This window comes from Argiope bruennichi, chromosome 9, assembly GCF_947563725.1.
Source record: "Argiope bruennichi chromosome 9, qqArgBrue1.1, whole genome shotgun sequence".
Classification (NCBI taxonomy): domain Eukaryota; kingdom Metazoa; phylum Arthropoda; class Arachnida; order Araneae; family Araneidae; genus Argiope; species Argiope bruennichi.
The window spans coordinates 96134684-96159206 of record NC_079159.1 but is presented as its reverse complement, the minus strand read 5'-3'; the positions used below and the strand labels follow the sequence as shown (position 1 = coordinate 96159206).

Below are 24523 nucleotides of genomic sequence, written 5' to 3'. Positions count from 1 at the left end.
CAATTATATTTTTATACTTCAACATCACTCTTTTACTCCTTAAGAATTAATAATAACTTGATTTTCAGCAGTATAATCTACTAATATTAATTTTTGGATTACTTTAACCCTTAGCCCTTAAGTATTCAAAAAATGCCACTACAGTAAAACTGGATTGCATGCATAATTTAGGTTTAAAATAAACCTAATTCCATTTTTTATTTATGATCACAATGCAATTATTGATTAGAAACCTAATTATTAATTGTGATTTCAGTAAAGATCCATATATTAAAAAAAAACTGAGTTATATATAATTTAAGCTTAAAAAGCATATGCAACCCAACACTGTCTTAGTAGTGACAGTCGAATGCTAAAGATTAAATAGATGTACAATGTTATAGTAAACAATCTGATATACTAATTAAAAATACAATGGATGGTCCCAAAATTTGCACAATTAATTAAAGTCTTCCAGGGGTGTTTGTGGGACCCCAAAAAATCCCCTGAAACTTTTACGGACTTACTACCGACATTTTGGAGTTTCGAGAAGGGGGGGGGGAAGAAATGAAAAATTACGATTATGAAGTATTGAATGACCCAATTATAAAAGTTCAATGAATTACTTTTTTGCAAAATTAATAACCATTAATTTTGCAAAATTAAGACCTTTGAACCCAGGTCACGTGATCGCACATCTGGTCGAACGAAGTCTCTCCCTTTTTTTTCTGCCCCGCCTACTTGCCGAAAAGAATCCAGAAGAGAATGTCCGAGAACGGGGGAATGAGTCATAACTCGCAATAAGGAAAGAACAAAAAAGAAGTTTTTTCCCCCTTTTCACGCATTATCACTGCCTTTGGAGAAAGAAAGGAAAAGTTTTCACCATACACACTGACCTTGCGTTTTCTGCTTTCAAAGCAAACAAAATTACCCAGATCAAAATAAATAATTCATTATTATTCCTACTTCCTTTTGAACGACGATCCCCGGAATTTCCGGGTATCGAAGTTCAAAATCCCCGGAATTCCGGGGTTTCCCCGGAGCACAAACACCCCTGGTCTTCTCTAATCTGCCATAAAAGCTTTTGGCTAAATTTATTTGCACTGATACACAGAATCACCATTACCTTCGCTTTTCTACTTCTCAACTTGTTACTAATTAATCAATATTCTTCTGTAATTATTTGAGAGATTTTATTTTGATAAGAATGTAAAATAATGCAAAAAACGCCTTTTCTATTGCTATACTTGATTAATATAAGTTAATAAATCAATATTAAAAATTGAGACTTATAAATTTTAAACTGATCATGATCATCTAGTATCATTTTTTGATCAGAACATAGTTGATACTCATTTTGATCAATGCATAGTTATCACAATTATTCACTTCGTACATATATATATAGACTGGATGAAATAAATAAAAATCAAATTAAATATAATACCCAAGTACAAAATTATTAAATTAGTATATTCTTTTTTTGTGTGTGTGTGAATATAAAGATATTACTACAGAATAAAAAGCTAATATTATGATACAACACTATGTAAGGATATACTAAAATTATATATTACAATACTAGGAAGTCTAATCTATTGATCTAAATGTATTAGAAATATTTTTCTAATTAATAAGCTGACATTTGTGAAAGTCTGAGAACATTATAAACAATTATTATTACAAGAAGTACCTTAATAAGAAACATACATAAATAGTTCCACCGATCAAGACTTTTACTGATTTTATAGATGTACAGTCGTCAAGAAAAAAAATGGAACACCTCGGAAACTCTTTTTTATTTATAATCACATCTTCACGAATTTGGTGTTGTTCAAAATGATTCAAGAGGACAAGTTTGTTCCACACTAACTGATTACTCAAGTTGATTAACACAGTTAATTAATTATCTCAAAAAATTTTAATTTTGGAAATCAAGGTTTTATGCTAAATTGATTTGTCTTCTTTAAATTAACATCATAATAAAATGTTTTGGAATTCTGATGATAATTATGAAACTTATAGGGTTTTGAAAAATGATGCTTTCAATGTTTAATGAATTTTATGACCTTTCTGTAATATCTCAGAAACTATTATATATTTCTAAAAAAAAAAAAAACTTCACTCACTTATAAGATTTTATCACATTTCATAAGTCATGAAATAATTGCACAAATAATAAAAATTAATATTTCTTTATGATTTTTTAAATATTTGAATATGAGAAAAAAATGAATTGTAACCTAGAAAATTTTTGCTTGATAGCAAAACTAACATACTAAAATGTCGAAATCCAAAAATTATCTGTATATCCTAAATAATTTTCGAAATATTCACAAAAATTGTAAAATGCCCGAAGTCAATTTGAATGCCCATTTTTTGAGAAACATACAAATATTACATTTACTTGTATTTATAGATCTACTTTTCATGGAACACGAGCTTTTAACAGTCATTATAATATAGTAATTAAATAATAAATTTATTTTCAGATTAGACAATTTTAAATTTTGATTTCTTTATTATTTAGTTATTTACTTATTTATTTTACTCAGAAAATACAAAATTTGATTGCAACATAGAATGACTATAGGAATGTTTAATTTTTACTCTTTACCGGGAGTTATCATTTGCAAGTAAATTAATTAGAAATCCAAGGAAATCCATACCATTTCTTACTACTCATAATTAATTATATATCCAACGACATAATTCATATAGAAATAAGTAAAAAAAAAACGTTTATTTCAAATATTGTTTTATTATCATAAATATTATGATGTAGTTCTTTAACTAGATAAGTTGAATTCCATCCCACTAATTAACTTTTAGTTCCATAATAATTTTGTAGTTTAAAATTCCGTTATTAAGATAAATCTTTAAACATAAAAAATAAATCTTAGAGCATGGATAAATCTAATAATAATAAAATAAATAAGAATGTAATATAAATCTAAATTATAAATAATATAAATAGTAGATAAATCTTAGAGAACTAAAAACTCTAATACAATAGGTAACCTGACAAATCCTGTCCTAAACTAATTAGGCCCATTCCATGGATTTTGAAACCAAGGGGCAAATTTTTTTTTAATCTATTATCATGGTTATAACACATAATTTTAATGAAAAATATCTGATTTTGCTTGTTGTTGACTTGATTTTTGTGTAAAAATATTAGATCTCATCAAAAATTGCATTTTTTAAAACCTTGGCTGAGAATTTGTAAATGGCCTGTTTCATTATTATATTTTTTAAAGGTTTCTATAATTATTTCACCTTTCATAAGGTGCCTATAGAATTTTAATTTTCAATTGTTAATATGTTTTTAGTAATACTATATCAAAAAATTACAAATTAATGTCTATTTTGGCTTTGTTTTAACAATCAAAGCTAATGAAGATTGTGGAGTGTCACATACATGACCATTAAAACTTTTTTTTTATTTTTTGCATCATTAAATTAATAGAAAGTTCTAAATTTTTATTTTCTAAATATAATCATACTATTTGATGAAACTGCATTTAAAAATTTAAAAAATATTATAATTAATTTATAATTTTCAATGGTCAGGTATGTGACTTCAAGCAGTTATGTATGTGACATTGAATTATAAAATCCAAAGCAGTTATTTTAAATTCATCTCACCAGATGGCAGTACATTCCTTTACTTCTCCAGCTATAACCTAATGTTTGTTTTTAAGCAAAGGTTCACAGCACACTGTGTTTGAAGTATGCTGCAAGTCAGATTTTGCTATCTTTAAGCATCTTAGTCTTATTTTGCTATTTTAAGCTTAAAATATGGATGATGAACAAAGAATAAAAAATGCTACTAAACAAAAGAGATATTATGAGAAAAAAAGAAATGATCCTGATTTTAAAGAGAAAGAAAAGCTAAGGCAGAAAAAAATAAGAGATTTAAAAGCAGCAACTATGACAAAAAAGGAGAAAAAGAAACAAAAGCAAGCAGCTAGAGAAAGGCAGAGGAAATGCAGAGCAGCCAAAAAGATAAGTAATTCTACAAAAATTTCAAGTTTGAATTCTTCTATTGCGACTACCCCAGAATGTTCTCCTTATACAGTTCCCCAGACACTTGGCAAAGCAGTTAAAAAAACTTTGAAAGCCTTACCAACCTCACCTCGAAAACGAATGGCTGTAGTCAGCAATTTAGTGGAAAAGGTAGGTTTAAAACTGCAAAAGGAAAGAGAGTCCAATATCAGTGATAATAATCAAAACAAAGAACTTGTGGCAGACTTCTTGTGCCGAGCAGACATAGTCTACACTGCTCCAGGAATGCATGATGAAATGATAATTTGGGAAAATGGCATTAAAAAACGTGTTCGTAAACATTTTCTTACAATGTATATGAAAGAAGCACATGCTTTGTTTAAGGAAGAAAATCCAAGCATTAATATTGGATATTCAAAATTTTGCAGTTTAAGACCTAAAAATGTTCTTCTTCTTAAAGACACACCTAGTGATCAGTGTAAATGCAAGAGTCATGAGAATTTCATTCTTTTGTTAAAAGGATTAAATATTGATTATAACAATGATTTTTGGAAAGAAGTGCTGTGCAATTCAGACTTGGAATCAAAGTGTTGGGAAACAAAATGTGATAAATGTAATGCTGGAAAATTGCTTTTAGATTTTATTGGCAAAAAAGGATTAAATAATGCTTCTAATGTACAATGGCACCAATGGGTTAAGTCAGAAAATAAGCGCTTCTATAAAGAAACCAATGAAGGTTGCATAGCTGAATTAACTGATAATGTTTTAGAAAATTTTCAAAGTTTTAAGCAGCATGTAAAAATTAAACGAATCCAAGCTGCTGCCTTTCAATCTGATATAAAGCAAAGCAATACTGTTGTATTGCAAGTAGATTTTGCTATGAGTTATTCATGTGAGTGGCAAAGTGAAATACAGTCTGCACTATGGAGCCGGGAAAACGTAACTTTGTTTACAGCTGCATTATTTGAAAAGAATCATAAAACACAGAGTTATCTTATTGTAAGTGATACTAAAGATAAATCTAAGCTATCTGTGTCTGCTTTCATTTTGAAGCTTTTGGAAATTATTAAATTTCAGGCAAATAAACCAAAATTAATAATTTGGAGCGATGGACCATCCAGCGAGTTTAAAAACAAATTTATTTGTTACTTCCTCTTTATTTTATTCAAAACACAAAAGCATTTTTCTAGTTTCGAATGGAAATATTCAGCAACTTCCCATGGAAAGGGAGTTGTTGATGGGATAGGAGGTACTGCAAAGTCCCGAGTCTATGCGGAAGTAAAGGCAAGAAGAGCTATAGTACAGAATGCAGTTGATTTTGCTACAGTTGCTGCAAAAGTAGTACAAAATATCACTGTCATTCCTATGCTGCAAAAGGATATAGATAAAACTCAAATTGATTGGAATTTAGCTAAGGATGTTCCAGGAATTAAAAAAGCCCACATAATTAAATGTTTGGATGAACACATTTGTTTATTTACAAGTCAGCAAAATTTGGATACAACTGTGCAAGAGCTATGCTTTTGTAAAAATACAGAACAGTGTTTGAAAAGAACTCCATTACTTGCACAAAATCACACTTCTGCATATATTTCACTTGGCAAGTTTTTACTTGTAAAAGTGTTTGGAAAAAAGTCCTGGAAGCCTTATGTAGCACAGGTGTCTGCATTAGATAACACCGAAATCAATGTTATTTTCCTAAAGCAGGTATCCGTATGCAACTTCATTTATCAAGAGAATGATATAGGAGTTATTCAGCGGGATGACATAATTAGAGTATTGCCAACACCTATAATTAACGGTCGCAATACTGTAATATTTCAAAATGCAGTTATGTGAAATTGAACGATGTCACATACATGACTACTTGTCACATACATGACCTGTAAAGTTACATTTTTTTTTTAATTGAAAAATTAAAGAAATATTTAATGCATTTATTAGTTTGTCTTCATTAAACCTTTTTCTTATGGGAAACTTTTTTTAAGCACGTTTCATGCATATAATTCACTGATTTTTTTAAAGAAAGTTGGTGTTATCAAATCACAGTTCCAATTTTTGTCACATACGTGACTATCTAAAAAAAATTTTAAAAGGTCTCTCAAAATTTAAATACAAATATATTTTTCATTACCATTTATTAAAACTCTTTTTTAATTGTCTAACAAAATTAAATTTTTGACTTTCACTACATTTGTACATAAATTTATCAGATATTTATGCATATCTTTTAGTCCGATTGTCACATACATTACCGTGGAATGGGCCATTACTTTGATACACAAATATAGAAAAAATATATCCTAATATTAATATAAATTCATATAGTTTATAAAAATATTGTACATAAAAAATATTGTTGACCTGTATGTAAAAATTATATAAGTAATATTTTTATTGTAATGACATAATTGTGGTGGGACCATCATAAGCCAGATAACAACCTCTGGAGATGAGTGTACACTTTTGTTTAATGGCTTTGTTACTCGGTTATGAACCCTAACATTGCAAAGTCGAACCTCAAACTTGCACATTGAACAACCGCATCCTTCGTTCAGCTGTCGTGGCTCCATCTACCGGCAGCAACCACTCACATACACTCGTTGTCGCCCGCCATAATGCTTGGCGCGATAACTACATTCGTTGCTCGCCATACCTGAAACGATAAACTCCACCGACTCGCTGGTGGGGGAGTATTGTGGTGGTAACGTCATAAGCCAGATAACAACTTCCGGTGAGGAGTGTACACTTTTGTCTAGTGGCTATGTTACTCGGCTATGAATCTTAACGTTGCGAGTTGGAACCTCAAACTTGCATATAATCATGAGAAAATTAATAAATCTCCTGTCTGATTAACAACAATTCTGTCAGGAAAGAAAATTCCCTCCTTTTAATAAACACTGATAATTTTATTGGTTATTCACATCTTACCAATAATCGATTTTGAAACAAAATGAGTTAAACAGTGTATTTCATTCACCCTGAAAAGTAAGATGTCTGCTAATTTCTTAGGGTGGGATCACCTAAAAAGACTGAATAATTAATTGATTTAAAAAGCAATGGAAATGCTTCAATATTTAAATTTAAAAAAAAAACTGCAAAATCATACATTCCTATGATTATTCTTCCAAAATATCTGTGCATAAAAATGAGAAACAAGTCATACTTTACTATTAACAAATTGAAATTTATTTAATACATAGTCTATGAGATGGCTCTTTCAAGACAACAAAGGGGTACTGTTAATTACATATCCAATCAGCTGCAGCATAAAAATGTGAAACAAGTCTTATTTTACTCTTAACAAACTGAAATTTACTTTATAGAGTCCATGAGAGGACTCTTTCAGCACACGACTGCTGCAAATATTGGAACGAAATTTGATTTGCATTCATGAAAAGGGCTGCTAAATCAAATTACTGAAAAACCTCAATTTCTATAATGGAAAATTTCAAGATAGTAATTAATTAACTCAGTTTGTCAGTTTGCCTGCCTCAACAAACCTGTCCCTTTAAACCATTTCCATCGATACCAATTTTGTGAAGATGAGATAATAAATAAAACAGTTACAAAGGCATTCCTTTTTTGTTGTTGATGATAACGATACAATATAATAGGCAAAATATCTAAATTTTTCATAAAATATGATAGAACAATCTCAAAGCTACAGAGAGAAGGGACAGATACAAATCATTTTTACTGGCATATTAGTTTATTATAAAGGAGGATAGATGTGTTCCTGAAAAAAATTAATAAACGTAATAATAAGATTAATAAGTGTGGTTTTTCATTTTTATTTTATGAGAAAAGCAACTTTTTAGTTTATAATCAAAATTATAATTCAATAAACATCTGTCATATTTAAATTAATCAATCTAGAAGTTAACGACACATGCCGAAATTCAATAAAGATTTTACAATTTTTCATGTCCAAATCTTACGAGGTAAGTCATTCTATTTCTTTAATCAGTTAACTTATTGATTTTAAATTTGTTAACTTAGCCTAATTTCATTGTCTCCAATCATTCATTAACTGTTAAAATACTTGTCATACCTACCACCTATATTATTATTTTGCCATAAAGGGGTTTTTTTTTTCCTCTGTAAAATTGCAATTGAAATTAAATTGCAATTGCAATTAAATTGAAGTTATTGCCTAGCTAGTGACTAGTAAAAAGTTTAAGATATCTCATACAATAATTTATTCGTTCCCTTTTAAATTCTTAAAATTTGGTTCAAGGTAATGTTTTTGCAAAATTAGAAAAATATTTGTTTACTGCCAAATATAAGCCACCACAATAAAATGAATCCAAATTAAAAAGAATAGAAAAACTGCAACTAAATAAACCATCAGGACTACTCAAAATTATATTTTCCTGTCATGCCTTAGCATTTAGAATAAGAGTGAAACTTAGAGAGTGAAACTTTTTAAATTTTATATCAATCTCACAAAAAATTAGAAAAAAAAAAAAAAAAAAAAAAAAAAAAACCTGACTGAAATGGGGGAGAAAAAAAAAAGCAATAGTGAAACAGTTGCTTTAACTTATTATCGTAAAGACAAGTGATAGTTTTTTATACAGATTGACATAGATCCAGGCTGACCAAATTTGTAAAACCAGTAACCATTTGTAAAACTTTCAAACCAGGTTATGTGAACAGATCTATTCACTACAAGATATCTCTTAAGCCTGTATAGCTTGGCAGATTTCTGATATAAACCAAGATCAATAATATGATTAAGAAACTAAAGGTTCCGATATTATACCACCAAATATCCGATCAAAGAATTTTAAAAAGAAAATTTCAAACCTCTGCCTTTACAAAGTAGGGAAGAGCTTTAAAAAAATTTTAAGTGGATTGAAATCAATACTAAAAAGAATGAATAAAAAAAATCAATTCAACACAATAAAGTTTGGTAAGAAATTTAAGAAATGGATTAGTTAGTTTAAAAGAAAATGTAAATAATTAATATTTTGAAAGAAAAAAATTAATAAGCTGTAAATTGAAAAAAAAAAAAAAGAAAGAAATGAATCTACAATTGAGCAATTTAATTTCTACTCAAATAATCCCTTTTTTAACTCCTTGCTGATGGAATGTCCTCTTTAACATGGATACAATTGATACGAATTGTTTTTGCAATAATACAGTCTTTGGGTTTCATCTAATTGTTTGAAGTGTTATGTGCATATAACACTTGTCTAATTGCCTTGAAGATATTTACAATACCATTATACTAGGGTAGCTGATCATCTATATGGAATTAAACTTTAAAAAACAACAAAGACCAGCTTTCCTTTTTTTCCTTTAATAAAAAATAAAAAAAAGCAATCTAGTTGCTGAAACTGCTCAAGCTGCACTGTAGAGTCAAACAGAGTTATTTGATAATATAGATACACAAAGAAATTTTCTACTTAGACATTAAAAGAACCCAGATATGTTATAATATATAACAATTTTGTAATATTTGATGTAGAAAGATATTCTGAAGGTTTGAGGGTAGGAAGAGATTGGATGGACATTTCTCAAATAATTGTTTGTTTCTTAAAACAAGTGGGAAGAAAATATCACAAAGATAAAGCATTCATAATATGTCTAGCTTCAGTTCTTAATGATTTATTTTACCTTCCAACAAGGGATAAATTACATTTCACATAAAAACAATAAAAATATGCAATTTGTACATATATTATCAAATGTTTAAATATATGTATATATTGGTATGGTTTTGCCATTGGTATTTATCTTGTAATAAAATATTATTCAATCAAAATTTTCATTATCGTACTAGCTGATAAGCTTATTATAAAAAAGTAACACTGTATGCAACACTGATGGCATATAATTGCAGTAAAATATAATTGCAATAATGATTTACTTTTCACAACATTTTTGTTCAAACAGATTTTTTCATTGTAGCCATGCCTATGAATGTATACAGTATAAACCATACACATTATTCAAAGAAAATAAAAATGTGAGTTTTTTCAAATAAAATATATATCAATTTAGTCTACAAGTATTTTAAACACACCAAGCATCACATAAGATGGTAAAGAATAAAAAAAAAAATCTGCACACTAAACAAAGCACTAAAAGTATTTGGGAGAATACCGGAAGAAAAAATTTTAAGAAAAATTTCAAAACTACTGAATGTTAAATATCAAATACAGTAGATGTAAACAGCTACAGATATTTACATTCTCTACTAAACAAAACAAATATTTTTTTCAATAATAAATGCAGGGATTTTCAAAAGTTCAACACCAGAAAAATCAACTACTGCATATATATATCAAATGAGTGTTGTGACAGAAATTTTATGCACACAAATGAAACATTTCTCATAAAACTAACCCAGATGAACAACAACATAGAAAAAGTAACAATTAAAAGACAAGTTATTACAAAACTTGTAGGAATAAAATTATCTGAACATTCTTAACTTTTTTTCTGTCAGAGGAAATAATCAAAATGAGTATCCAGCAACAACGTGAAGTTAATGGAAACACATACTCATATATTTTAAAAGATATAAAAAAATGTAAATAAAATTCAACTGTGAACACACTTTGTTGCAACTAAAATGTATACATATTTTTTTATTAAAAAAAAATTGTATAATTAGGAAATGAGGAGGTTACAACAGGAAGTTTAAATTCAAAATTACTAACGTAATAAGCAGAATCTATATTAGTATAGAAAGAAAGTTAATTGCATAATTTTGAAAGGAAAGGAAGTATTAATCTGCCAAGGCATATATTCATTAATGTCAAATAAATTTTAAATGGACACACTAAAAGAGAAAATTACCATATTCGGCAAGTTGAATTTCTCGAGGAGCGCCTTCTGCTGCTGTTACAGTTCAAAAAGAAGAGAAAAAAAACATTAAATTTTTTGCAAAAAAAATTTGAAACACAACTTGCAGAAATTACGAAGAGTTCAATTCTAGATTTAATAAACTAATACAATGACAGAAAGTGCTCAATTAAAATTTCAAAGTCCCTATAGTTGTCCAACAGAAACTAATGGATTCTTTTACAAGTAAGAAGGAAGGAAACACCTTGTGATGAAATATAATTTTGATAATTAAAGAATTCTTGTGCAGAAATGAAACACTCCCCCTTAGGAAAAAATGCAATTAAACAAAAGTAAGACAGAAAGACATTTGCACCAAAATTATATCTGAATTTCAAAAATCCTGAATCATACTGATTTTTTTTTAACTCCAAAAGAATACATGATGACTCCACTTAGTTATTGATCATAACAATGCTAATTGTAACAACTTACAATACCGAAAGTTGTCTAAAATATTTTAAACCAAAAAGATAAAAAAAAAAAAAACAATCTCTTAAAATAAAAATACTGAAATCGGAACATCTTTTAGTTCAAAAGTAATGTGTACGCCAGGTCACAATAAAACAAATCTGAGAAATATCAACTACTGCATGTAGCCTTACCATAATCATAACTATAGATAAATCAAGAATTTCTTATGATAAAAAAATGTACTTATTTGCAAAGAATTAATTCTGAAAATGTTTCAAGGGGAAGAAAAAAAAAATCAATAGCATCTAAAATAATGACGATGACTTCAATCCAAAAGGATAAAGAAAGCACCATGACTTTTTTTCATCATATAAAACCGAAGTTATGGACAAGATGTGTAAAAAATAATGGTATTAAAAAATCATAAAAATATACAATAAGGAAAAATATATATCCATTAAAAGGTTTCAAGATACAAATTCCTCTTTCTCAAAACCAAAAATTGGATAAATATTAAGACCCTTCCTCAAATCAAAATAATACTATTAAATGATTCAATTATTTAGCAGAGGTTTTGCACATCAATGATCTGCATAAAGTATATCAAACTTTTGAAATAAACTAAATAATGGACTAACTGTTTCACATATTTTAGTAATATTATTCTAAAACCGCAATTAAAGTTAGATGCAAAATTCATAAAAGTTTAACTTTCCAGCCAATGAAATCAAAGAGAGAAATTTCATCTGTGTATTTCAGGCTTAGGATATAAGACCTTTTATTTGAAGATGCTGTTCTATGTAATCTTTCCCATATATTAACAATATGGTAAATATCATGCATTTAAAAATAGTAAAGAAACTGAAATGTTGGGCATTTTCTTTTGATCAAATGAATCTAAAATTTGACACAAAAATACAGTGTTGAAAATAAGACCACATTTAAATTCATTTTTAACTAGGTCATTATACTTTTGGGGAATTGCAATTGTATATAAATGATTAAGATCATATGTGTGTATATATATATATATAAAGGTGCTATAGTCCATTTGTTGAGTCGAGAGAATGAAAGCAAAACACGGGTTTACAATTCATTCACAGTGCACTTATAGTTTGTACTTTAATTTTGTTTTATTAACTGCAACAGTTCCATTTTTAACATTTGATTCCAAAAAATGATAATTATTTTGTTAAAAGCAAATTGACAATTTGTAGTTTTCTACATGACGTAGTCAGTATTTTCTCTGCTTTTCTAGAATGGTAAGGAGCTTTTCTAGAATGTACAATTTCACAGTCATCTTTGAGTCCAGTTATATATCAGAAAAACCACTTTCAGAATACACATCTTCATAAAAATCTTTACTTTGATTGGATTCAACTGTGTCATCCTTCCCTAGATGGAGATGTTAATCCTGAAGAAAGGCCATATAAAAATGCCTATTTTGAAGACTTTACTGATGTATCTTTCCAACTTTAATAACAGTATGTCCTTCATTTACCTAAGTTTCATCCAAGTAATATATTTTGTGCCCTTGTTCTCTTAATGATTTTATCTGTCTTAAGTATTCGTGGACTTTTCTCCTAATAGCATTCTTGTTAAATTGGAGAATTTACTGCACGATACTGCAGAAGCTCAGACTGTCTATACACTGTTATACAATTCCTGACCAAGAGCTAGATATTTAATCATTACCAATAAAGCCTGCATGTTCATTCTGTTTCGTTCTCTCGACTCGATGAACAGATGCCAACACAGATTTGCGTGAAATTTAACAGTAACTGTTGTGAAAACTGCATACAAATTTTCATCCACATAGTTTATTACATTTTTAAGTAACTGTGTTAAAAAAACTTCAAAAATATGCATCTTTGATTCAAGATCTAAAATTCATCAAATTTTTAAGGCTGATTTCACTGACAAATAGAATGCTTCCTCTCTACATACAAAAAAAATAGTTAAGTTAGTTAAAATGTGCTTCCCTAACAGAGAAGACTTATTATCTGATATCTTATTAAAGAAAATTTTTTCATATATTATTAATTAAAATAAATTAGTGACAAACATCTCTATCAATGACTTGTTAAATAGAAATAACGCAGGAACAGCAATGATAAATGCAGATCTTGCTTACCTTAAAATCACAAATAGATTTTTATTTTTTGTAACAGTTACATTCTTATCAAATCATTTCTTTTTCCAGTTTTTAATGAATGAATTTAATTTCAAAAACAGCAAGAGTGATTCCCTCCCTCCCCAAAAAAAACTTTCTTTCATACTCTCTAGCAAAGATATAATTCCAGAGAGCACTTTGTACAGCATTAGCATAAAATAGTTACAAAATATTAACCTTTGGTATTAACGTAAAATTTTTACTGATTCTATCTTGTAATACTCAGTAAAGTTTCCAATGATTAATCCTTGGTATGCAATTAAAAGCATCTGAAAATCGAATTTTGGTTTAAGGCACGTTCTTTGCAACTGATTTTATTCAAAATTTAATAGAAATCTACAAATTTGGTGTAATGACCATGTACCATACTTCATCCACTTTTAAGCATTCATCAAAGCATTTTTGAGTTATCTTTATCACACAGGCTGAAAGACATTTTTCAAAAATGCATTTCTCAGACTCAGGTAAGTCTAAAGTATGGAAATGCGTTGAAATCTTGGATTCAAACTTTTGTCGACTGCATTAGTTTCTCTAAACTTCGTATATGAGGTAGTAAAAAATATAAAGGCTGATAGGTAGGTAGGTATGGTGAGGTTTATTGGCACAAGGTCCAATTTAGGACAAGCTGCACCATCCACAAGGATATTTAAACAGTTCCATTATAAAGGTGTAAATAAAACAAGGATACATTGTAAAACGTCAAAAGTTTTGAAAGTCTGCCAAAGTTTTGGCATAAGAATAAAAATAAATCTCAAATTTTAAATGCTATGAAAGAAACCAATGGCTTTTAAAAAAATCAGAAAGTTTTGAGTGAGGTTTCTCACCCACCAGGTCCTGTAAATTTAAAATAGGCGAATGAAAGTAAGTTAAACGATCTGAAGTAAAATTAGGACATTGAGTAAGAATATGTGCAATGGAATTGATCACTCCACAATTTGTACAATGAGGAGCTCGTTCACCAAACAGCAAATGTCTATGCGTATATCTTGTGTGTCCGATTCGTAGACGAATTAATTTTATATTTGCGCATCGGTTTAGTAAAACTGACCACATATTTATTTTTGGTTGAATACCATGTAGTTTGTTATCAGATAGCCTGTCCCAAACTTCTTGCCACTTTTCATAGATATACCGTTTTATATAACTCGATACATCACAAAAGGGAATACAGAAATTGAAAGGTTCTGAAGCTAATTTTGCAGCTTGATCTGCAAGCCCATTGCCATGGATTCCAACATGACTCGGTACCCAACAGAAAATTACGTCGAAATCTCTGTTGACCAGCATTGATAGTTGTTCCATGATTTGTGCAACAATCGGATGACAAGGGTAATCAAAATTTTGTAATTGTTGCAAAACACTCATGTTGTCGGTGTATATACAAAATTTATGAGTATAAAGACTGGTTCATTATCATTAATTCTAAAAAGATTTTTTTTGCCTGTTGTAAACATATTCAAGTTCTATTCTTAACTATGTTTTATAGTCCATTCACAAGAACTATATTTGGCAACTACATCAAAATAAGTAAAAACTTTAGCTGAAATCTCAAAATAAATTTATCAGTACCACTATCAGTAAAATACAAAAAGGAGATTCAATAAAGGATTTTTCCAAAAGACATTTTTACTAGGTCAATTTTTTATGCATGCATTAAAATTTAGACATTCTATTAAGACATGTTCATGTTATTAGTTCAACTAGTATATCAGTGGAGGTTCTGAATAATATATTTATGAACAAATCTAGTATATCCAATTCTAAGGGAAATTAATTATGCCTTCCCATTTTTTATGATTTTTACTTGAAATGAAAAATTTTATCACGGCAGACGATAGAATAAAATGATGATTGATATTGAATGGTTCTAAGAACAGATACTAATTCTCAATTAAAGAAATTTTCCAGCATTTATCTGTATATTTATAAGAACTACATATAATATTTTTAAATACTGAAAAATGTATACATATCTAAAGTAGAAAGCTGAAAAAATTAAAATCTTATGCAAAATTTAGAATTAAATAAAAATTTTGAAAATTCAATAGCATATAAAAATAATTAAAGTCAAATTTCAAAACATATACATAAATATAATTTAGGTATTATCTCTATAAATTAATAAAAATATTAGCTTTTTATTAATTTTAGTCTGAGGTACTATATCTTCCTTATCAAATATTTCACACAAACTATTTGTATATTGCTAATAACTAAGACTAATTTTAAAATGTAAAATTAACAATTTTTAAAACCAAAGCTTAAATATGTTCTTTGAGATATACAAATGCACATAAAAAATTTTACAATTAAACAAAAATCTTACGTGTTTCATCTAAATTTCGCATTCGAACAGGCATTCGACATCCTTCAGACAAAGGAAGCTAAAAGAAAAACCTTTTTCAAATCATCTGCTTAATTATATAAAGAGGAAATTTCATAAATCAATTATTATTTTAAATCATTTGTTGTTTCTTAAAACTCAATTGACAAAATGAGAATGGAAATGAAAATAAGCATGTCACTACACATTAATCTAATGCCTCTTCATTAAAAATTTTGAAACATCCTAATTTTTTTAAATTAAAACATTTTTTTGTTGTATTTGTGGCAAAAGTATCAAGATTCTTGATTAGTCCTAATGCATAAAGCAAAGCAATTAATAAAAATAATTAATTTGATTTCAATTACTGATCTGCTACACTTACAGATGACTAAAGCTGATTTTGCTTCTAATGCAATGGTGGCCTGGCAAATCCTATCCTAAACTCTAAGAATTATATTGACATACAAATACAGAAAAAAAAAATATCCTTAGGAATAATATAAATTCATATAGTTTATAAAAATATTTGTATATAAAAATATTTGTATATAAAATAAAAGTCACACAAAAATTAAAAAGTTTTTTCTATTTCTCAAAACAAATTAAAAATCCTTCAGCAATAATCTCAATTTATTCATTTACAGTGAAATGGACTACAGAAAAACATTATAAAATAAAATATTTCAAATGTTTACAAATAAATATCAAAAACAAATTGCACGGCAATACAGATGTTCTATTTTCCTTTATTCAACTCAATGTTCTATTCATTACATATTAATTGATTATTTTATTTATAATATATCAGAATGGTAATAATATAAATCACCAGGCCCATCACACATATACAATAGTGAGAAAAGAAATTAAATTCTCAATTCAAAAAATCAAATTTGGACACCTTGATGTTACATAGTCACTTTGAAAAAAGACAGGAACAAATGAACTCTAGTACAATACAGCTCTTATACATAATGTTTAAATTTACATTTATCAAGCATTTAATAAAAAAGAGATGAAAATTGAACTTATATAATTCTTCTTCTTCTCACTACAGTATGCGTCACATAGATAATATATTCAGAAATGGTAATCTCATAAGATGCATGATTCTTAATTAACTCACATCATAATTTACAAATGATTTTAATTAATATGCTTTTAATTTTTAATGCAAATGAAATATTTATTATTTTTTTTTTTACTTCTTGGATTATAATTTTATTTTTAAAAGAAAAATAATTTTAAATTTAAATGTATTTTTTAAAACAGAAAAATATTTAAACTGAATTAATAACTTAGATATTTCAACATAACATATTACAATTTTTAATATCATTAATTTTAATTTAATATGTTTTTCAATTTTTAATGCAAAAATAAACATTTATTCTCCAATTTCTTGAATATAATTTAAATTTTAAATGAAAACTAATTATAAATTTATATGCATTTTTAAAAGATGTTCAAAATTATTTAAACTATTAGTAATTCTAATTAATATGTTATTTACTTTTGTACATATAAATTAATGCTTTCCTCTTAATACTCGAATTATAATTTAATTCTTAAAAGGAAAATAATTATAAATATAAATGCAGTTTTTTTTCAATAATAAAAAATACTTAAATTAAGTTAACAGCTTACAGATAATTTCAGTTAATATGTTACTCTTTTTTTAATCAAAAATAAATGTTCATTCACTTAATATTTTAATTAAATTTAAATTCTAAACAGAAATATAATTATAAATAAAACTTCAAAGGAGATAAATATTAATTACAATTACATAAATAAAAAAAAACTTTTTTACTCAGTGTTTCTAGAAATTTTTTTCAATAACAAAAAAGAAACAAAATGGTATTTATCGTAGAATTATTGGAAACAAAATAATCAATAAATGTTCACAATGGCAACATTAAATATATCTACTGCTTTCTGTTTCTTTTCCATTTTAATATTAGGGATGCTTGCTGCCATATTAAATGAAATATTAGCTGCGCTCTTTAATTTCCATTATAAATATATTTTCAATTTCAAAATTTAAATCTTTTCCTATTTTAAGATTATAATAATTATTTAAATTATTTATCATCTTTAAAGCTTTATTTATATTTTAACATTTGAAAATTTAATTATAATTACAATTTAAGTAACGTATGAATGAACATGATTTTGCATAAATTAGTAACATATTAAATAGAAAATTAATGATACATTAAATTAAAATTAGTAATATATTATACTGAATTAGTTTAAATATTTTTTTCTATTTAAAAAAAGGCATCTAAATTTAAAATTATTTTTCTTTTAGAAATGAAATTATAATTTAAAAATTAAGAGAATGGACACTTTATATGCATTAAAAATTAGAAACATGTTAATTAAAATTATTTGTAAATTATGAAATATTTTTTGAAGAAAATCAAAAGAAAAAAACAAGTCTAGGATCAAATCCTGGTGTTGCGGACACAGAGTATGTGCTCTTTCAAGGACTTCCAGAAACGATTGCAAATTACAAGTATATAAGCAATGCTCAAAGTTTGAGGATCATCTTCTCGGAATTGACCGATTATTGTACTTTAAAATTTTACTGAATGAATATCCTAAAAGGTATACTACCATCATACAAAATACTAACCCAAACTCAATTTTCCAACCTGCGCCCTCCCCTTGTTTGTAGAGTTTCAGGGAACTGGGAATTCTTCAACATTGACATCTCATTTTCAAATATAATGCAATCACCAAGTCAGTCATTTCATTTTTTAAAGCTTTGTAAACAATATAAAAAGCTTCACAAATGATGAAAACCTGGGAAAATTTATTTATTAATAATAAGTATATGCCATCAAAAACTTAACTTGTAAAAAAACCAAGTCTCGCAACTCAGTTCTTCTGTCGTAAAAAGTTATGAGATCCATGTAATACCAAGTCGGTCAATTTATTCAGTCCCTACTTAAGGGTCCTTCTGCCTTAAATTATTACGTAATTAGCTAACCTAACAACATCTTATAGTGACCACATCAATATTAAAAATCTTTTATGGTTTAAATAAATAGATTGACTTGGCCATCGCATGAAAACACAATGTATCTTTACATTAAATTAGATTACATTACATATATTAAATTAGATTGTTTAGTGTGATTGCCAAGTCAATCTATTTATTTAAACTACAAAAGATTTTTAATATTGATATGGTCACTATAAGATGTTGTTAGGTTAGCTAATTACATAATAACTTAAGGCAGAAGGACCCTTAAGTAGGGACTGAATAAATTGACCGACTTGGTTTTACATGGATCTCACAACTTTTTACGACAGAAGAACTGAGTTGTAAGACTTGGTTTTTTTTACAAGTTATGTTTTTGATGGCATCTCATTTCTTTTTGTAGTTAGTCCTTTTCTTATTTTTGTATGTAGTCTTCCTCTTTTTCTTTTCCGGTACTTCTTGAGCTTCAGCTACAGTTTTTCTCAAAGCTCACTCCCTGTCTCTATGAGTTTTTCTTGTAAGCTTTGAAGTGACAATTTTTGACAAGTCTGGATGGTAAATAATTCTTAGTCTGTTGTATTCACAAATTGAGGATTCCTGTGCTTTAATACTTCCAAAATCGACATTTATTCGATATAAGCCGTCCAGACTTTATATTTATATTCTTCTACCATATATATTATAACTTGCATATATATTTATATTACAAGTTATATTTATATTCTTCTACCAGACTGATTCTCTGAAATTCACCCATTACGTTTGCAGCTTCCACATCTTCACACTGAATTATTTCAAATTAGATATTGTTACAAACCTGTAATGTTGCTTCCTAATGCGAATAGTGTCATCACAAGAAAGACCGTTTTACAGTAATCTGTATTGGATGCTGTCAGATGCCGAGCCAATGATCCCAGAGCTTGGTGACAAAATGGATAATAATCGAAACTTCGAGAAATTTATCGATCCGTCCATTATTACACGCGTATTTTAGTTTTTCCTTGATTTATACACTAAACACTAATAGTATTCTAAATTTGAAGCTTCTATGTCTGCTAGAAGTGCCTTAGAGTTTTGATGATCGGGCGGTCAGTCAGTCAGTGACAAAATTCACAAACTTTGACTAGTTATAATTCTTAAACTACTGGTTCAAATTTAATGAAATTTGAAATATATCGTGTTTATACAATGCCTGCTTGGTTACTGAAAATTCAGACTTCTAGCTTTATCCACAACGAAGTTATAGGGGGTCGAAAATGGCCTGAACTATTTCAAGAAAAGGATGGTACGGCCGCGCCGCTTGGTTTTGCTCGACTTGGAGGGGGCATTGCCGTGTTCCCAGATTTATAGTAAATTCATAAATACTATATACATCTGAATTTATTTATTTTATGACTAATTGAATAATTTATTAGTAAGCAAGTTTTCCTCAAAATAATTTTTTTAAAACTACAAGCAATATAATGATATCTCTCATAAAACATTTAGATAATTATAATAATTATAAATATCAGTTGAACTTATGAAAATCATAGGAAGCTTATAGCAGAAAATACTACAAGTTTCTTATAATTTTTATCTAACCTACACAAAACTTAATAAGTATTTTACATTTTCGTTTGCTGGAGTTACAAGAGTACTTTAGACAAAAAATTTTAATTCAAAAAGGATGTGGAAAATCCAAAAAAAAAAAAAATTGAGAGCCCCTAGATTACATTTTTGAAAAAAGAGAAATTCTACCCAATGCCTTCTACAGTTGCCAAAGTATTGCAGATTATAATTTCATTGTCAAAACCACAAATTGGCATAACCAGTTAGCAGAAATTATTTGCTTCAGAATTCAAAGGCAATTTAGTAGTAGTGGTGGTTTATTCAGTTTCAAAATGAAGATTTCTTAGTTAAAACAATCCTGATTAACAAAATTGATAATTATAAATTTAAAAAATCAGGTACATATTTTATATTATTGTTCATGGGATCAGCCACTTGAATTGATGACTTGGTATTGCTCACATCCTTTGTGAGGTAAGGATTACACTAAATTAGAATTTTTCTAACAATTGATTTATTTACTAACTTCATATTCAAATACAATTTAAAGATTATTTTGTAATTGAAATTTTGAATACCTTTTATATAACTAACTAAATGTGAGTGGATTGTGTTGCATTTGTTTTTATCATCAAACCAGCAAATAATTATGTCAGGAAAATTTTAAAATATATTTTCCTTCCGCTTATTTAATAATCCAATATTATTACAAATATAACAAAAGACTCAACTTTTTTTTTATTATTATCGTTTGCTTTAGTTAACACAGTAAAAATTCTAACTTTAGGTATAATTTTAATAAGATTAAATTTATAAACATACATAATAATTTACACTACAATTATTCTATATTTTATTGTCTCCTCATAACTACATTGATAATCTTCTTAAGATAATGATCCAAACAGTAGTATGCATGCAGTATAGATAGTAAGTATGCAGTTTCAGACTTTCATGCCAATCTTAAGGTCAATGGCATGATCAAAAATGTAAACAACTACGGTCAAATTATAGTTACAAGCTAAACTAATCAAATTCAAAAATAAGGGAATCAACTTTATAATTAATTAACAAGAAACAAAAATCGATGGTATTACTGATATGGGCTTTATAAATGCAAAACTTAACAGTTATAAGAACACGAGCGAAACTAGATCACCATGCATGTCGCAACTCATACACATGTCAACAATATTACAAAACCGATGCATAATCAAAGTAATACAAAAAGATTAAAGAAGTTTGTAAGTTAAATGCCAAATATCAACACTGCTTGGATAAAAAATCAAATTAAAACTTACCGCGCTTTCATCTAAATTATTTGTTGTTATAACCTCGTCCGCCATTGTTCTCCAACAATATCAACACTACGACACGAGTTGAGTTGTTTTTGAAAGATTTCTGTAGATATAAATTTCCAAATATCTATGCTACCCAAATTGCAAGGAAGTAAAAATTCTATTTTTTTAACAAAATGTAAACGATTTACAGTAGTGATATCAGGTTTGAAACAGACATCTTTCTATAAAGAAAGGAAAAGAACGAAAGGAAAGTTCTATGTTTAGAGAGGTGGTTAACCCAATGGAACAGAGATGCATAATCCACGATTTTTTGAAAAAAAAATAATTTTGCTATTGTTATTTTTAAATATTCGTTCGAAATATCTCTTATTTCAATCATATTCATAATTAAAAATTATTAATTTTTATTAAATATGAAATTTATTAATTGTAGTTAATACTTAATTTACTATTTTAAGTAACGTGTGATTGAATTAATTTATCTACTTCAGCTTACTTCTTAATTTTAATTTTTTTCAAAACTATTAATTTAATTTATTTATTGGAGGAAACCATTTTCTAAAAAGTTCAATAAAAAAAAAAGTAATTTCTTTAAAATGTTCACTTTAGTTCTATATTCTGCCAATAGATGGCGCCTGCAGTGTGAAAGGAATGTATGCCATTAGAGAGTCATGTCACAGGCAATTAGAAATGATCTTCATTGGATAACGCATTGTCAAATGCAAATATCGGAAAGTCAAGCTTAGCGGTTATCATAGCGGAGCGGTGACTTCACAATTATGAACACTTTTCTGTGATAGCTCCACTTTTAGTGATATGCGATTCAATGATACTATAATTCTAAGAATAACCGGTCCATCCACTTTTCAACCCATTCACAGATTGCCTGATTGAATTCTTGTTTGATAGCTTCCATTGGACAGATCATATTGATTGTTACTTTCTATCGTGATCCAAGACTTTTAATCGAAATATCACCTGTAAGATCATGTCAAGGATTTGAATCACAGCCCTTTTTGAAAAGTATTGATCTCTAGTATTTGTGATTTTTTGATATTCGTTATGTAATAACCGTTCTTAAAATATTCATCATCCCTACAATGGAAACACTGCCAAATGGGGATATTAATCGTTCGGAAAAAAAGAATTTCGTCGGCAAAAACCCATCAAATTTCGGAAAGTTACTGTATCGATCGAGAGATTCCTCGATATCTAACAGATATCGAGGAATCTGATTTTTAAATCCTATTTTAATATTATAAAACAATTAACAGTGAGAGTAAGAGAATTTTTTCCTAATACGATGACCTGATTAAGTCCGTTAAAAGTCCATTCAGCCTGCAATTTTCACAATATGTGACAAAATAGCCAAGATGGCGAAAGTGATTCATCCCTATTATCACAAAATGTCCAACATATTTATTTTGATGTCTTCACAGTATCATCTGGCATTAAAAATACTGTACAACATCTAGGGGATATTATTCTATATCTTGTTCTAATACGGATATTTCGTATTTTTTCCAATTGTTTTGGTTCCATCGATTAAGAAATCAATCAATGAGAATGTTATGTCAACAGAATGGTAGGCATCTGGTTCAAATTTCATCTAATTTAGCCTGTTGGTGCAGTATATGTGGTAGAATTATCGACCTGGTGACAAATCAGGTGTGGCATTTCGGCCAATTGTTTCTGTTGATCGAATAAAAAAAAAAAAAAAAAAAAAAAAAAAAAAAAAACGGTATATTTTCTATAAATTATGTAATGCAAAAGTCGCTTTTTGAAAATGAAAGAAAAACTCATTCTATATTGAATTGTCTAACTAACAATTGAAGGACGGACATTTTTTTTTCCCCTGTAAACAGCATGACATTAGAATTCCATTGTACAGAATACACCGGCTGAGACGATCAAGTCAGACGTAGAAAGCTTAAAATATTATCGTACTATGATGTTTAAAATTAAATGTCATTTTTATTATTTATTTATTTATTTAACTTTTTTAGTTTTCAAATGAATTTTCTTCATTTGGCATTGCAATTCATATAATTACTAGAAGATAGGCCTGCTAACAATACATTAGATATATTTACCACAGATTAACTAAGATAATTTTAGTAAAACCTTTCATACACATTGGTTTGCCACAAATTAATTAACAATGATTGAAGTAGAAAATCTCATGCACATTGTCAGGATGCTTGGGAAATAAAAAAGAAAAAAATTATTATTTGTAATATTGTTTAGCTGCAAATATAAAGAATAATGAATTTTGCGAAACATACACACCAAGAGGCAGAATAAGTTGATTAAATGAACAATAAAATAAATGAATTTATACAAAATGTGGTTGAGATATCAAAAATATTGTATAATTATTGCATCAAAAAATTAATCGTCACAAGGAAGAAAAATTTCGACCTGGAAAATACTGAAATCCTCGTTTAAATGGAAATGTAATGCCAAATACAAAAGAGAAAGAAAAAAAAACGTTGAAAGATATTACCAATAACTTACAACTAAAATGAGAATGTTATGAATCACCGACCTCTGTTTATTAACCTTTGTTATATTCCATGATAAATAATGTAAATAAAATATGAAGTTTGCGATGCCATAATTAGATAATGTTCAAGAACACTCAAATTAAAACTAATCATTAAAATCAAACTGAAACAAATGGTAATCCACAAACAGAAAAAAAAATGCATTTCGAAACACAAAGTAAAAAAATTCTTGAATAGAAAAAAGTTAAGAACTCAGTACTATCCATACGGGCCTTCATAAACATTTCCGGCTTTAAGCATTCATAATTAGAATACAAAGAAAAGTAGACGTCTAAATAGAAGTTAACTAGATGCTAAAAAAGAGTTGCCATACTCTGTAGACAATCATTATTATATAAAAAGCTTTAAGACATTGTA

At 27.8% G+C, this 24523-nt stretch overlaps 1 protein-coding gene across 2 annotated transcripts in view; it reads right to left on the bottom strand.

Moving 5' to 3' along the window:
• The window catches only part of LOC129983820 (histone acetyltransferase KAT5-like), a 35869-nt gene extending 14211 nt beyond the window's left edge, over positions 1-21658 (bottom strand). Inside the window, exons 1-3 of one of the 2 annotated variants that reach the window (XM_056093467.1) lie at positions 21600-21658; positions 15756-15813; positions 10798-10839 (exon numbers count right to left, since the gene is read on the bottom strand). In XM_056093467.1, coding sequence (XP_055949442.1) covers positions 10798-10839; positions 15756-15813; positions 21600-21644 — 145 coding nt within the window. In that variant the 5' untranslated portion in view covers positions 21645-21658. The remainder of the gene's footprint in view (positions 1-10797; positions 10840-15755; positions 15814-21599) is intronic. The other variant, XM_056093468.1, reaches the window with a different exon arrangement.
• Between the last annotated feature and the right edge of the window lie 2865 nt (positions 21659-24523).